The sequence below is a fragment of the Phycodurus eques genome, chromosome 1 (genome assembly GCF_024500275.1).
Source record: "Phycodurus eques isolate BA_2022a chromosome 1, UOR_Pequ_1.1, whole genome shotgun sequence".
NCBI lineage: Eukaryota > Metazoa > Chordata > Actinopteri > Syngnathiformes > Syngnathidae > Phycodurus > Phycodurus eques.
In genome coordinates this window covers 8,288,850-8,305,003 of record NC_084525.1, presented here as the reverse complement: position 1 = coordinate 8,305,003, position 16,154 = coordinate 8,288,850, and the positions used below count along the sequence as shown (strand labels likewise).

General features: G+C 38.9%; 1 protein-coding gene across 1 annotated transcript; it reads right to left on the bottom strand.

The window, feature by feature from the left end:
* Positions 1-702: 702 nt before the first annotated feature.
* On the bottom strand, positions 703-15,369 carry znf740b (zinc finger protein 740b). Its single transcript, XM_061675454.1, is given in 8 exon segments — positions 703-2,393; positions 2,395-2,445; positions 4,448-4,566; positions 6,097-6,229; positions 6,347-6,472; positions 10,548-10,772; positions 10,945-11,099; positions 15,281-15,369. Coding segments are annotated over 7 exon segments (867 nt in total). The 5' UTR covers positions 11,032-11,099; positions 15,281-15,369; the 3' UTR covers positions 703-2,267.
* Between the last annotated feature and the right edge of the window lie 785 nt (positions 15,370-16,154).

Below are 16,154 nucleotides of genomic sequence, written 5' to 3'. Positions count from 1 at the left end.
GAATCAAATATCATCTGCTGAGTATGTTTAGCAAAATGAGTCTTACTGACCAATACTTCTTTCAATGTTGGGGAAAAAGTTGACTCTTTGGAAGTAATGGTCATACTGCTATACTGCCTAACTGCCATGTCCGCATTCCTGACGTCACCGGAGTCCAGCCCACACACAATAACCAAAAGACACACTCCCCTCTTGTGGCACAAACTGATATTGCTTTCCATAGTTGAACAGCTGATCCTTACATATTCTTTTACACCATTGTACATTTAAGGGGAAATTAATTAAGTATCTTATCAAGAATCAGTAGCATGTCATATTGTGTATCAATAATTGTTCTTATGCACAATTGTAGTGCAAGGTTCAAACTAGTGAATGACAAAGTATTACAATTCATTTGAAAACTACGCATAAATCCATCTATTTTCTATTATCCCGTTGAAAGGTCGCAAGGCGCTGTTGCCTGTCCCAGTAGATTTCATACGAAGGGGAGAATCCACACTGGATGGTTGCCAGGGGACAGACAACCATTTCCATTCACAGTCACACAGTCACTGAGTGGGAACTGAACCACAACGGAACACTATCAGTTACACTTTAAAAATTATACTCAAAATATTTTTCCACTAAATGAGTGTGGTTTTAAAAAGTAAAAAAATCAGTGACCTATTAAACAAGTGAATATAGCATGCATTGATTACAAAATGAATTAATAGTTTTATTGAGACTTAGGGCCCTAAAATTCCATGCACAATGCAGTATAATCAGCATAAAAAGTACACCATTTCAACTTTGAAATGACTAGTTAAGGTGGGGTTTATACATTTATATAAATGCAGAAAAATAAAAAAATATGACAATCCTGGCTCATGTACTAGAGGTTAAGAAGTGGCTGCTTCATAATTCTATTTGCAAATCAAAGGGTTATTCACCTTCAAACCTCACAAGTCAGACTACACTTCACACATTTGTAAATATTTGGATTTTTTTGGAATGTAGGTCCCACACATTAAGTTTTCTACTTCTAATACAATTTAAATATATATATATTAACTTAATGAGCAGACGGCACGATGGGCCCCCGACACTTTTCGTGTAGTCTAAAAACAGCAACACAACTACGCTTCTAATAGAAAGAAAAAAAAAAAAGTTCTGTCAAGACAGAAAAATCATGAAAAAATATGTGTCCTACAACTGAACTAATTGCTTCAGTCCAGTGTTTACAGATTGAACCAAACACAAACCTCAACAGGAAATAATGTAAGATGTTGTCAATTTAAAAAAATGCCACATCATCTTCACTGAAGATGCTAAACTGTTTCAAACTAGACATAAAGGGCATGGCACAGTGTCTTCACATTCAATCAGGTTGAGACGGTGGCAAGAGCTTCCTGGTCTCAGACTAAAACTACAACCTAACAGCTCAACTTGAACAGTTGGCCCAGCCCACGTCCCACAAAATGTCTGAAACGAATGTACGACTGAGCTGGAACATCGATCCAAAAACAAGACAAACAGACACATCCATCCACAACCTGAACTAGAGCAGAATGGAGGTTACAATGACAAAAAAAATAGCAGAATTAAAAAGTAAAAACAAAGAGGAGGATTAAATGCACATTTGGATTCGACCATGAGCCTTTTAGTTTTGCCATTGGAATTTTTTTTTTTTTAATATGTTGAAAATCTTATTGTAACAATTCCCTTAAATTTGTACAGATTAAAATGTACATCGATTTTCAATTACAACACAAAACCTACAGTATTATATGGGCTGCTAATCGCTAACGCAAGGTAATGGAGTCTTGTGTGATGGAAAAACAGTTACAAAACAATCTGTGTTGCTCGTGACCTCGACAGAAATCCAAAAGTCAAATTGTAGAAGCAGGGCTTGATTTCTGGACTCAGCAGGACAATCAAAGACATGCTGCCCAACACTCAGCAGCCAATACTGTCAAAAACACCTTAAGTGTATCCAATGGCAGCAGTGCTATTGAAGTCTTCACTGTGATAAGATGTGAGTGCATATCATCCACTTATTGCAATCGTAATGTGAAGAGAGAGCCTTGTTGAGAGATGACGTCTTTCCCCTCTGATCTCAACAACGAAGATAAAAAGATACAAAAATCCATGATCAAACTAACTTAAGTATGCTTGTTTTAGCTAGTTGTGTAATCTAAATTGTATTTAGGTTTCACTGATGTTGCGCATCAATGTTACTGAGTCACCAACTGTCCATTAGGTCTTTGTGGGGAACAAGGGTTTAGGGGTCAGACAGTCAGGCGGCTGTTGGAAGACTGTAAGGGGCTCCAGGAAGCCGTGTGGCCAGATGTGCCCTGCGAGTAAGCAGATGAGCGACTATCGCAACACGACTGGTTGTCGTCTTTGCTGATCCCAGGCGGTACACAAGCGCCGGTGCCTCAGCAGCCTGTCTGTTCGTGAGAAGGTCTGGGGGCCAAGTAGAAAAAGATGGCTGTCAGTCGTGGTTGTGCTACCTTTCCACATGTTAACACACACTGGTCACAACATTAGTTACAATCTAATGAGGTCCAATGAGAACTGGATGAATTCAATAAAAATGCTCAGTTTGAGTGAAGTCAATCGTGCGGTTTTTCTGTGTTGAACTCAATGGTGTTTTACAGAAGTCTCTTGCTGCAAAATTGGATTAGACAGATTTAGAATTGGCATTTATCTACTTGTGTCTTCACACAGAACTAGACGAAGTGCACATTGCCGTGTTGATAATGATTTACCGTGCGTTGAGACATAATAAGATGGCTTTCTTGAGTTGGTACAGAATGGGTGGTTGACCGTGGGGGGCAAGGCATTTGGTACATGGGGCTTCATTGGGGACTTAACCAACTTAATAAGTAGTGATTCTTAAAAGTGTGGTACAAGTACCACGAGTGGTGCGCGGGCTTTCTCCAGAAGTACGAGAAAGAATCCCTTTATTAAAAGGTTCAAACTGTACGCAACGTCTCCTAGAGACTAGCTAGGTCACAAGGGAGTCGTGGTGAATTCAAACATGGTTGATTTTTTTTCCCAGCCCTTTTGGAGACATTTCTTTAAGTCTCAAGCATGCCTCGGTGATATCACGGAGACCAAAATATATAAGGGTGCACATAAGCTGGTGTGCACACTGCAAAGTACACCAGATTCCAGATTCCAAACATTTTGCATTGTAAAGTTTTTTATTTTTTTATTTTTTTTAAACTGAGTGAGGCGTCGCGCCCCGATGGCTGAGCGCAGGGCCACTGACGAAACTTCGGGACCTCTCACCCATTTAAGAGTTCTACAGCAAAAGAAAAAAAAACTTATACCCGTTTTTCTTCGATTAGAATGTTTTTGTAATTGTGAGACGCCACTATTGAAATCAAGATTAAACTAACTAATTGCACGGCCCATATGTTAAAAGTGTAAATGGTTTAGTCTAAATTGCGAGCTGTCATTAAGCCCGTGTATCTGCATTAATAAGTTACACAGGGAAACCAATGTCTCACTCTTTGTAGGCTATCAGTCAATCAATATTAACTTCCCATTTCCATATTTGAAAACACACACAAAGAAAACATATACGCGATATATTTATCTAAAGAATATATATATATACGCTACATAGGCCTATATCAGCGACTTCCGGGTCAATTGGTTGCCACCTTGTTTGGAGAAATCTCGGAGACATCGTCCTGGTGAGAGTGCAAGCAATATTTTGGCCTCCCGGGTCGCCGCGACTGATCAGCCTCGACAGTCGCTGCGATGTCTCTGCCAGTGAGATAGCTCCTTAATATTACAGTGGCTTTAACTTTTTTTTATTTTTATTTTTTTTATAAATCCAGTACAGTGCATTTGTTCAGTACAGTTCAGTTCTATTTAACTTGTGAGTATAATACATATGAATTTAATCATTTAGATTTGTTTATCTTCAAACATTTATTTTGGTACAATTGATATTCAACTTTTATTTGTAATTGACTCATTTAAGTGCATTTTTTAAATGTTTCTATAAGGCACTGTGTTAATGTTCAAACTTTGCATAATGTTACAGTGACTTACAAAATTATGAAATATATTTTAAGGGATAAAAAAATTTACCTCTACCACTAATATGCTATTTTAATGTTGGTCATTATGGTCGTACTTGGAGAGGGCTTGGTGTAAAATGTTTGAGAACCACTGTATTAATTTATGCAGATTGCTACAGATGTGCTTTTTTTTTGCTCTAACCATTCAGAGGACAAATATGAAATGGGATTGTTTAAAGATTGCTATTGCCCATTGCTAATATATATGTTCCAACCACTATATTAAACATATTTATGGATATCCCAGTGTCAATCAAAACTGAGCATTATTATCTTTGCAAATTCAGAAAATTTGATACAGTTCTCACATTGGCGCATATTACCCGGTGCAGGGGGACCTAAAGTTGTGGCCGGTAAGTCTGACTAACCTGATTGCAACGATCGCACTGGTACGGCTTCTCGCCACTGTGCACCCGCTTGTGTCGGTCCAGGTGGTAACGCTGAATGAAGCGCATGTCACAGCTGTCACAAGCGTAAGGCTTTTCCCCTGCGGACGTAGACGAGACAGAATTACTTGCAAACATTTATCAGGACTGACTGCACATTGAGCAATGAAATTGTCCTCTTTTGAAACATGATTTTGCTGTTTTTTCATGATGTTTCCATTTAACTCAAGGGGTCTACCTTAAAATTTTAAAATAATAAACGCTAAGAACAACTTACATTACTGCGACTTACTGAAGAACTGAGACCTCCATGTATATCTGTATTATACCGCCCCCTGGTGGCCAAGGTGCACACACCAGAAGGAGCGACACAATGTCCATTGATTGAAGCAAAAACTTTAATATTTTTTGCATTCTATTTAATTTTGCCCCTACTGTATGTAAGTAGAACATATAGGATGCTATTATGCTATATGATGCTATAAACCTTTACATTGATTTTATAGGACCCTGGAAAGGATTAACGCCTTTCCATTAATTTCAAAGGGGAAAGATAATTTGAGATATGAGTGTTTTGAGGTACGAGCATGGTCACAGCACGCATTAAACTTGCATCTCAAAGCACCGCTGTACATACATATTGCGTCATTTTTGTTAAGTGGAGTACTGTGAAATTTCTCTAATGTAAATTATGTGCCTTGGCTTAAAGGTCAGAGGACAAAGATTTTAATTTGTTTTCTTAACTAACTCTAGAACCCCTTTACAAACCACCATTGCCATTTCGAAGTGATTATATAGCAGATATACAGCAGTTAAATCGATAAATATGATGCAGACTGCGCCCTCTGCTTTTTGCACCCCGCAACTTCTGGTCTTTGTCTCTTTCTGGCGTTGTGCTGTCACACGAGCCAATCATCCTGTTCATTCGGCGTTGTGTGCTATTATTCCATGTTGTTGCTCCCGTCCTTGTATATTTGTTGTCGTATGATTTAACGATGTCACGATGGTTTATTGTGTGGCATTTGGTTGTACAAATGGTTCAGGCAGCGGCAAGGTTTTTTTTTTTTTTTGGCTTTCCAAGTGAAGAAGGAATACGTGACCAGTGGATAGTGAAAGTCACTCGACAGTGGAAGAAACGTGGTCAGCTATGGGTGCCTAACAAACATTCCAAACTGTGCTGATCACTTCGAACCGGCGTGTTTTGAGAAAGGCTGAGCAGAAAGCTTCTGGTAGCCCTTGCGGCGGATAGAGAAACCACACCCCGGTGTCTTGAGCTTCGGGTATGTTCAGGGAGGACACAATATGCGTCATAAAAACCTCATTTTTAGTTAAACTATGGTTGACAATTTGCTAGAAGTTTTGCGCATGTGTTACATAACATATAAACAATGCAAATATACATTTTAACTGACCCCATAACATCTTTGTCATCTGACCTTTAATAAAGGTCTGGAAACAATGTCTCAATCAATTAATTGATCCAAAAAAAACACTTTGTTTCCACCTGAGTCTTAACTTTGCATCTTATCAATACTTTTGGATAATTATGCGCTGTCAAGTATGTGGGAACATTTTGGGGAAGTGAAGATGCAAACACTTTTTAAAAAAAAATGCAGGTTGTTGCTCCTCACCTGTATGTGTGAGTATGTGTCGCTTGAGGTGGTAGCTGCTCCGGAAAGCTCCGTAGCAGTGGTCACAGATGAAATTCTTCTGGATTTTCAGACCACTGTCATCGTCATCCATGTCGAGCTGATGCAATAAAGGCTACAAAGGATGACAAAATTAATATCTTTACCCCATCCCATGTCCATGCAGTCATAAATTATTCATTTTGTGCCATAGTATTGTGCATTCATGTGTATGCTCAACGGTCCAACATACCCGCACTTCCTCCTTAACTTTAACAGATTTTTTGTGCTTTTTCTTGATGTGCATACTTTGGCTAGTATGCATGTTTTTCCCATCCAATATTCTCGATGTGTGGTAATCGCCATCCTTTTGGATCAGCTTGGAGAGAAAATGAAAACACAAATTAGGCTTCACTGCAACAGCACCTCATCCACCAAAACATTAGGTACACCTGAAACATCTCGTGCGATCCAATACAAAAGCTGTATCACAAAGTGCTTTTTCAAAGACAATAGCGATTCACTTTGGACTGTGTCAATCAAAACAGTGGATTCGTGTTTTGCATGCAGAATGCTCAGAGGTTAAAATGAAATAAAATTATTGACCATGTTCTTTTACATTTTGAAAATTATTTAAATTCCTGATATCAGAAAAAAATTAAGGTACCTTAATCTATTGCACCATTTAGAGGATCGTGGTAACTTCTAGCAAATGTAGTTAACCTGGGACCCCCATTTTCCAACTGTCACCAAGTTACAACTGACTTTAAAGGTTAAAAACAAAGAATAATGGAGTGTTCAAAATTAGTCCCTGAAAATGTGTGTATAATGTTAAACATAACTACACATGCATACATGTTGAAAGTGCCTTAAGAAACTGAAGATGAACATGACAAAAATTAATATTGTAGAGTAAAACTAAATCACAAATGCACAAAATACAGCTACAAAGTTTCACTGATATCTTCAAACTGATCTCTTCTTTTTAGGAAAGTCCCTTCACTAATATGTTGAGTGTGGAAACTCAGTATGGTACAGAGTACATGTACTGTTATACCCCAAGTAATAACATTTCTAATGCATGCCTGTCAAATTGTTATTTTTCAAATGAAGGCAAAACCAACCGAAGATGCAGAGTTCCGCTCCTATGGGCGGCGATGTAACCCCAATTTGTACTCAAGTCAGACCATGCAGTAGTCAATTGCTAAAAGATGCTAACACAGCTGTAAGGTATATTTCTTTAAAAAAAATTTAAAGGTCCCATATTTGGGCTATTTAGACCTCCCTCGAGTGACTCTATAACATGGACGTAGAATAAAAGTGTAAATTTCATTAAAAAAAAAAGACTTTGGTTTTGTCATACGAGTGTCCAGAAAAGGCCCCCCTGACAGCTACTTCTGTTTGACCAAGTTTTGTATCCGCTTTGTCCATATTTGGCTGAGACCGCCCCCTTTCCTCTGATTGGTTGTCTCTGTGTAGAAGACACACTTGTGAGAGCACAAGTGTGTTTGTGATGTTGACAGCGCTGGCTCGGGAGCGGAAAGGGAAGGCAGAGATCTTCATTAATGACGTAGATAAGCTCGAGAAATTCGAATGACCCGATTTCAGAAAAACTCAGGAATACGTGAACGATTGTAATTCATATTTCACGTTTACTGAGGCACCATAGAGACAATACTACATCCCAAATGCTAGAAAATGTTGTTTTGGAAAAATACTTTAAACAAAATGAAAAACAGTAAACACGGTGGTAACTGAGCATGCTTGCTTGTGCTGCATGACCACCTATTCTTACATCTCTGCACAAACTAATTCCTTGTGCCTCGTTCAAAAGCTCAAAAGGTGGTATTGGTACAGTCATACACCGAGGACCCACTGTAATTTATAATCCTTTAAGCAACGGATATTTGAACAAAGAACTGAGAATGAGGAACTGAGACTGTCTCCATGTACAGTATATCCATCTGTCTGTCTTATACTGGCCCCAGGTGGCCAAGAACAGAAAAGCAGCATAATTGCCATTCAACTGATGAAAAGTGTGACAAAATTTTTTGATTTTTAATTCTATTTCATGAAGTCACAACCACAGTGTTTTTCCAAAGTAAAATATTATAGAGAGCCATTTTACTAATTAACAAAACACAAAATAATTTGTTGGGTTTTCATGGGAGGCTGTAACATCCGTTCCATGGCTTTTCCATTCATTTCAATGGGGAAAGACTAGTGTTGGGAATCGGTCCGTCACGCAACATTTTTTTAAGATATATTTTCCCCAAAACTATCACGATAAACAATAATGTTGTTGTTTTTTTAATACCTCTGAAATCATGAAAAATAAGGCCTGCCCTTATTATTATTTTTTGCTTTTAAATCAGTATTGTTGTCATTATAATTTCCTTTCTTCTCTCTCTATTAATTGTTTTTCTTTACTCTGTAATACGGATCCCCCTGAGTCTCAAATAAAAACTAAAGAGCTGTTAGACTAGCCTGGTTTACAAGGAGCCTTCTATTCTGATTATAATTGGTTGAGAAGCCTAAACCTAATGAAAATGCTCCATATAAAACACCTCAATTGGAAGAAACGGGCTGAATCTGAATGGAATTTCATTCGTTTCACAGGGGTGGACTATTCCTTTTGCTAAATCGATCAGAAGCAAATTATTGCATGTCCATAGTTTATGGACAGCGTAAATATGCCGGCTCCCGACGGAGCTCGTATGCGACAGAAAGGTTGTTTTTAACTACTTATGTTCTTTTTATCAAACTTTTTTTTTAAATAAATGTATAAATAATAATATAAATAATCCTTCACTGTGCTGAATAGACGACGGACCTCAATCTTGATAAAAGACCTCCACGCCAAAGTGTGCATGTCACACGGCTGTTCCAATTAAATGTAGTGCACAAATATACACCTGATCGGAATAGATGACATCACATGAAAACAACTGACCAGAGATCTTCAATCGGAATGACAAAAACGTCTCCATGTAAAAATCGGAATGACAAAAAAGTCTCCATGTAAACCCGGCTGCTGTTTGGTTGGTCCGCTGAAAACGAGCCCTTCACCTGTCAATCAAATACATGTTGACGTTCACTGTTGTAAACTACTGGCTGAATAACGTGCCACTGAGGTTACGCTTAATAAACAGTTAACGTTCCTGTGTTTGTGTTAATTGGGGACTAACACACACAACAACTCGGCGCGAAACGCTGATATTTTAAACAACATCGCCGCGGTGGACCGAGCTATTTAGCTCTTTAACTCGCTACCTTGTGGGCTACCGAACACAACAAACAGTTAACTTTCCCTCAAGTGTCTGTTGTGTGAATCTATGTGTTGCACATGGAGGAAGCCTGTGGAGTATTGGACGGAGCCAACACCGGAAAGAGTGTACCGGTCCGCCGACGTTGCATGAGCCCACTAGCTGCAAATGACACAGCCGTCCAACTCTGTCGGCGCACTATGTGATTTTAAGTTAAAAAAAGTCAGTCAACACTCAGCAAGCAGTGTGATTATAAAAAACAAAACGCAAGCGTTGCGTGAGTGCAGTGGCAGTATTGTTTGTTTGTGCGGATTATTTTCTCTGCGATCTAAATTGTTGCGGCCTATTTAAATAATTCATTTGATATTTAAAAATATAGATATATTTTGTTAAAGGCGGCCCGATGGAAACTGGTTAGCACATCTGCCTGACAGTTCTGGGGACCCGGGTTCAAATCCGGCCATCTTTCCTGTGTGGAGTTTGCATGTTCTCCCTGCGCTTGCGTGAGTTTTCTCCGGGTACTCTAGTTTCCTCCCACATTCCAAAAACATGCATGGTAGGTTAATTGAAGGCTCTAAATTGTCTGTAGGTGTGAATGTGAATGGTTGTTTGTCTATGTATGCCCTGTGATTGGTTGGCGACCAGGTCGGGGTGTACCTCGCCTCTCACCCAGTCAGCTAAGATAGGCTCTCGCACACCCATGACCCTAGCGAGGAGAAGCGGCTCAGAAAAATGGATGGATGGATATTATTATTATTTTTTTTTACAATTATCTGAGCTAAATAGTCTTTTATGTTTGAAAATAGGTTTAGACAAATGTCATTCAAGTCAAATTAAGGTTCTTTATTTTTAACGTCTACATCAACAAATGTTAACTATCGCATTGTTTCTGCACCAAATCGAATCAAATCATATTGCTCCCATACTGAACCAAATCGTATCGTTCTGCCTTTAGAGTATCGTTTTTAATCGAATCGTAACCTATGTAGATACGAGTGACGTATCGAATAGGCCTAATGGCAGAAATTCCAAACCCTAAGAAAGACGATTTGAGATAAGTTTAAGATATGAACGTGTTCACTGCACAAATTGAACTTGCATCTCAAGGTGACACTGTACCTTAATTGTTAAGGTATTTTTTTTTTTACCATTCATTAACTAATTTTGCCAGAGAATGGTTTAGCTCACCAGTGGTGGACAGCTCCCCGCAGACATGTGGCCCATGTGGCTGTTGGTTTGTGAATGATGACCTTGGTGTCCATGGTGGCTGTGGTGCGAGTGGCTTTGGTTGCTCTCAGAAGTCCCCCGGTGCCCGTGACCCAATGATGACATCATCTTTTTTTGACCTGGAATGTTGTTGGCTTGCATCAGGGCCATGCTGGACAGCACCGCCTCACAGCCCAGCAAGCAAGCCTAGCAACACAAATAGCAACATAAGGACGGTCCTGGGACTCCTTTTTATGTACAGTGTATGAGTGCAAAAGTGGGTGAACAACGCAAGCAAATGTGAAAAGGACAGGACTGTCAGGCTGGGGACACAACTTGAAATGATTCTTATTCTGCAGATGATGAGACTTCCACTGACCCATTTCATATGGTCTCGAACAGAGTTGCCTGAATGTGTCATCGCCGTGCTTTTGAATTTGTGTGTGTTTGGGGGAGGGGGGGGCATAGCTGACCTCAGTCAGGGTGAGGGCTAACACAGGAGACCACACCCACCCAAATCATGGAGGCCAAAGCCTGAAAGTAGAGGTATGACAACATAAAGCTACTTACTTCAATCAGAAGCACTGTACTTGCATTTGAAAGTTCACCAATTCAGCACGCACAACAGGGAGGAGATTTAAGGTTATCAGGCAAAAAATAAAAGCCCCAATGGCTTGATGCACACTGAAAGTTTGGAGGGTCACCAGAAAGCACAACAGCCAAGTAAAACAAACACAATGAGAGGAATTTCAGAGGAACTCAAACACAGAACGACATTACATGATATATTAACAAAAAAAATTATGAATGAGAAATATGTCAGTTTTAATGTGAGGGTCAAAACTAAAACAATCTGGTAACAGTCTTTTTAATAAAACCAAAAGGTATGCTTTTTGAGAACCATGTTCAGAGTACAACCATCCCTATAATACAAACTTCAGCTCTTCAAGATGACCTACTCACTCAAATGATTGCCGTGCATATTTTCTTTGATTGATTGTACTGTTTTTCTTGTTGTACAGCATACAACCCCAATTCCAATGAAGTTGGGACGTTGTGGTAAACATAAATAATAATAAAAAAAAAAGAATACAATGATTTGCAAATCATGTGCAACCTATAATTAATTGAATACACTACAAAGACAATATATTTAATGTTCAAATTGATAAACTTGATTGTGTTTTAGCAAATAATCATTAACTTAGAATTTTATGGCTGCAACATGTTCCAAAAAAGCTGGGACAGGTTCATGTTTATCACTGTGTTACATCACCTTTTCTTTTAACAACATTCAATAAATGTTTAGGAACTGAGGACACTAATTGAAGCTTTGCTGGTGGAATTCTTTCCCATTCTTGGTTGATGTACAGCTTCAGCCATTCAACAGTCCGGGCTCTCTGTTGTCAGTATTTTACGCTTCATAATGCGCCACACATTTTCAATGGGAGACAGGTCTGGACTGCAGGCAGGCCAGTCTTGTACCTACACTCTTTTACTACGAAGCCACGCCGTTGTAACACGTGCAGACTGTTGTTTGCCATTGTCTTGCTGAAATAAGCAGGGCCGTCCATGAAAAAGACGTTGCTTGGATGGCAGCATATGTTTCTCCAAAACCTGTATGTACCTTTCAGCATTAATGGTGCCTTCACAGATGTGTAAGTTACTCATGCCATTGGCACTAACACAACCCCATACCATCACAGATGCTGGCTTTTGAACTTTGCGTCCACAACAGTCCGGATGGTTCTTTTCCTCTTTGGCCCGGAGGACACGACGTCTACAATTTCCAAAAACAATTTGAAATGTGGACTCGTTGGACCACAGAACACTTTTCCACTTTTCATCAGTCCATCTAAGATGAGCTCGAGCCCGGACATGCCGGCGGCGTTTCTGGGTGTTGTTGATAAATGGCTTTTGCTTTGCATAGTAGAGTTTCAAATTGCACTTACGGATGTAGCGCCGAACTGTATTTACTGACATTGGTTTTCTAAAGTGTTCTTGAGCCCACGTGGTGATATCCTTTACACATTGATGTCGGTTTTTGATGCAGTGTCGCCTGAGGGATCGAAGGTCACGGGCATTCAATGTTGGTTTTCGGACTTGCCGCTTACATGCAGTGATTTCTCCAGATTCTCTGAACCTTTTGATGATATTATGGACCGTAGATGATGAAATCCCTAAATTCCTTGCAATTGTACGTTGAGGAACATTGTCCTTAAACTGTTCGACTATTTTCTCACGCACTTGATCACAAAGAGTTGAACCTCGCCCCATCTTTGCTTGTGAATGACTGAGCAATTCAGGGAAGCTCCTTTTATACCCAATCATGGCACCCACCTGTTCCCAATTATCCCCTTCACGTGTGGGATGTTTGGAACTGTCCCAACCTTGCAGCCATAAAATTCTAAGTTCATGATTATTTGCTAAAAACAATAAAGTTTATCAGTTTGAACATAAAATATCTTGTCTTTGTAGTGTATTAAATTAAATATAGGTTGAACATGATTTGCAAATCATTGTATTCTGTTTTTATTTATGTTTAACACAACATTGTAACTTCATTGGAATTGGGGTTGTACATAAAATGTATTCTTACTAAACAGTATATGCTACCATTGGGTCAAATTCTACATAACCTTAATTTTGACTATCATAGCTATGCAGATGACACGCAGTTATATCTAGCAGTGTCTTCAGATGACTATAGTTCAATTGAGGTGTCACTGTCTAAAACAGATAAATCTCTGAATGAGCCAAAACTTTCTTCAATTAAACCACAACAAAACTGAAATCATTGTTTTGGCAATAAAGAAAAGAGGATTGCTGTTAGTAAATACCTGGAGTCACTCTCTTTAAAAACCAAAAACCTTGGTGGCGTGAAAGATTCCGACCGATTTACAACAGTCATATCAAATCAATTACTAAAACTGCCTTCCACCATCTGAAGAACATATCCAGAGTGAAGCATGTGCTAAGCAGACCAGGAGAAGCTCATCCATGCTTTTATCTCAAGTAGACTTGACTATTGGAATGGTCTTCTGACTGGACCCCCCCCAAAAGAGCATTAAACAGCTGCAGCTCAGGTTCTGAACAGAACAAAGAAGTCAGAGCATTTTACTCCAATTCTAAAGTCTTTACAGTGGCTCCCAGTCAGCTTTATACTTAGATGTTTAAAGTTCTGCTACTAGTCTATAAATCACAAAATGGTTTAGGTCCTGAATACATGAAATAAATGCGAATGGAATATAAACCCAGTAGGGCCCTGAGATCGACAGACGCAGGTCAAATAGTGGAACACAGAGTTCAAAGCAAACATGGTGAAGAAGCATTTAGCTATTATTCTGCACACAAATGGAATAGGTTGCCAACAGAAGTGACGTCAGCCCCATGTGTGAATGTTTTTAAGTCCAGGTTAAAAATGATTATTTTTTCTTATGCTTTTTAAGAGCATTTCCACTTTTAAATGATATGTCTTGCCCTGTACGCTGTTTTAGTTGTACTTTTATTTTTTCCTTCGTTTTAAATGTTTATAAGCTGTTTTTTTCTTTTAATCATGTAAAGCACATTGAGTCACCTTGTGTATAAAATGCACTATATAAATAAATTTGCTTCGCTATAATAGTGAAGTAATTAAGACTACTGTACACAGAAAGGCAAGCAAAAATAACTGATGGCTTGTGTGCTTTCTGTGGTCACTCTGATGGGTTACAAGAAAAAGTAGAAAAAGATGTATCACAGTTCAAAATGCATGTTTCCTTACAAAACATTTTAAAGTTTAACAATGCTGCTGTTATACAATAAAAAACAACTAATGATCAAACAGGGTGATTATTAAGATGAAATACATTTTAAAATCACACTGAACATAAAATCACAACTCACGTTTTGGCCACAGTGTATAATCGCACACAAAAATGAATGAGTGAACTACAGCATCTGAAGGTGGTTGCTTGGCCAGAAGAGGTCTCTCTCCTCCTCCAATGCAGCACATTATCTTAAAAATCTTTTCACAAATTCCAGTTTCTATTTTTCTTTCAACAGTAATGTCATATTATCGTCAAGAATATTGCCTAATGCATGATAGTTCCCGTTTTAATCGTGAACGAGTCTGATAATGAGTCCATCTTGTGAAAACCGTGCTTCATTAAAACATGTCGTATTATTAGCAAATGGAAAAGCGTCTCCTAAACGAAGTATGTATTCTGAACAATCCATCCCGATTAAGATTCAATGGTCTTTGGCTCGAGGCATTTGGCAATATTATTATTATTTTTGCCAAAGCAAACATGACACATTTACAACTGTGCAAGTTTGCTAGCTAGCAACTTACCAGAAAACAGGTTGGCTTTATATTTACCCAAACAGAACTGTACAGAAAAGACGGTTGTGTCGTCAGTTGTTATTTTAAAGGCAGATTTGGAAAGTGCGACGCCAAAGGACGGAGTCCGCGCTGAATGGAACCGAAAAAGCTAGTTAGCTTGCTAGCTAGTTGTTCGCTTTTGGGGGAACTCTTGCAGGACGGAGACCCCCACCCTCCCCCACCACAACAACAGGCAGCCAATGCACACACCAAGACAGGGCGTGCAAGGCTCAGAGCCGAACACAAAATACTACCGCAATCTGTGCTAGGACCTTCACAAATCCGAAAACAGCCCACTGATGAAATGATAATAGACACACGGGCAAACTATGCTCCACGAGAGACTACTTACCCTTTAATTTTTACAGTTTTCTAGGTTATTACTTGACGCAAATTTTTTTCTCAGTTTACAAACACTGACAGGAAACGCTACCGGAAGTGTTTCCCGGGGGAGGGTTTTGATTGGCTAGTGGCGTGGCCACGTGTTTGTCTATATGTGCGGCCATATTAGGAAGGGACTGCCGAGGTGAGCTCAAATATTTGTCATAGACAGGCAGCGTTTCTGAAACTTTCACCGAGCCAAAGCATATATTGTACATTAGGAGGACATCACGGCATTTGGTGTGCTTCTGCCCACATGGTAGATGGGTAAACTAAACTACAACAATATACTGCACTTTACTGTATATGGGTTGCTGTCACGGTTTTAATCACATCTAGTGGCTATGATTAAACTGGCACATCAACTGTTATGCCGTCTATCAATCTACTTATCTATCTCGTTCCAATATTTCTATATATTGTTTTTAAATGAAATAATGATAATTTAGATATAAGTTTTGTTGGATAATGTATTAATAATTTTCGTCTTTAATTGATTACTTAATTATTTCAGGGGTAAGGCACTTTTCTTTGAGGGCCACATCATAGTTACGGTTGCCCTCAGGGGGCCGCTCATAATGTTGAAAGCACAAATGTATGATAACTAGGAGTATGAAGGTATGGTATCACTGTTTGGTACGTACTTTACTGATACTTTATGCAAATAAACCTGACGTGTTTGGAAAATCTACGTATTTATTTGTTTTAAACTTTGGAGTGTATTGAGATAATGTCAGACTCTTGCTATTTTATAATACTATTTGACTCAAATTGAAAGTGCCAGTAAATATGTAATTAAATAAATAAATAAATGCCAGAACAACAACAGTTCGATATTTCCAAAG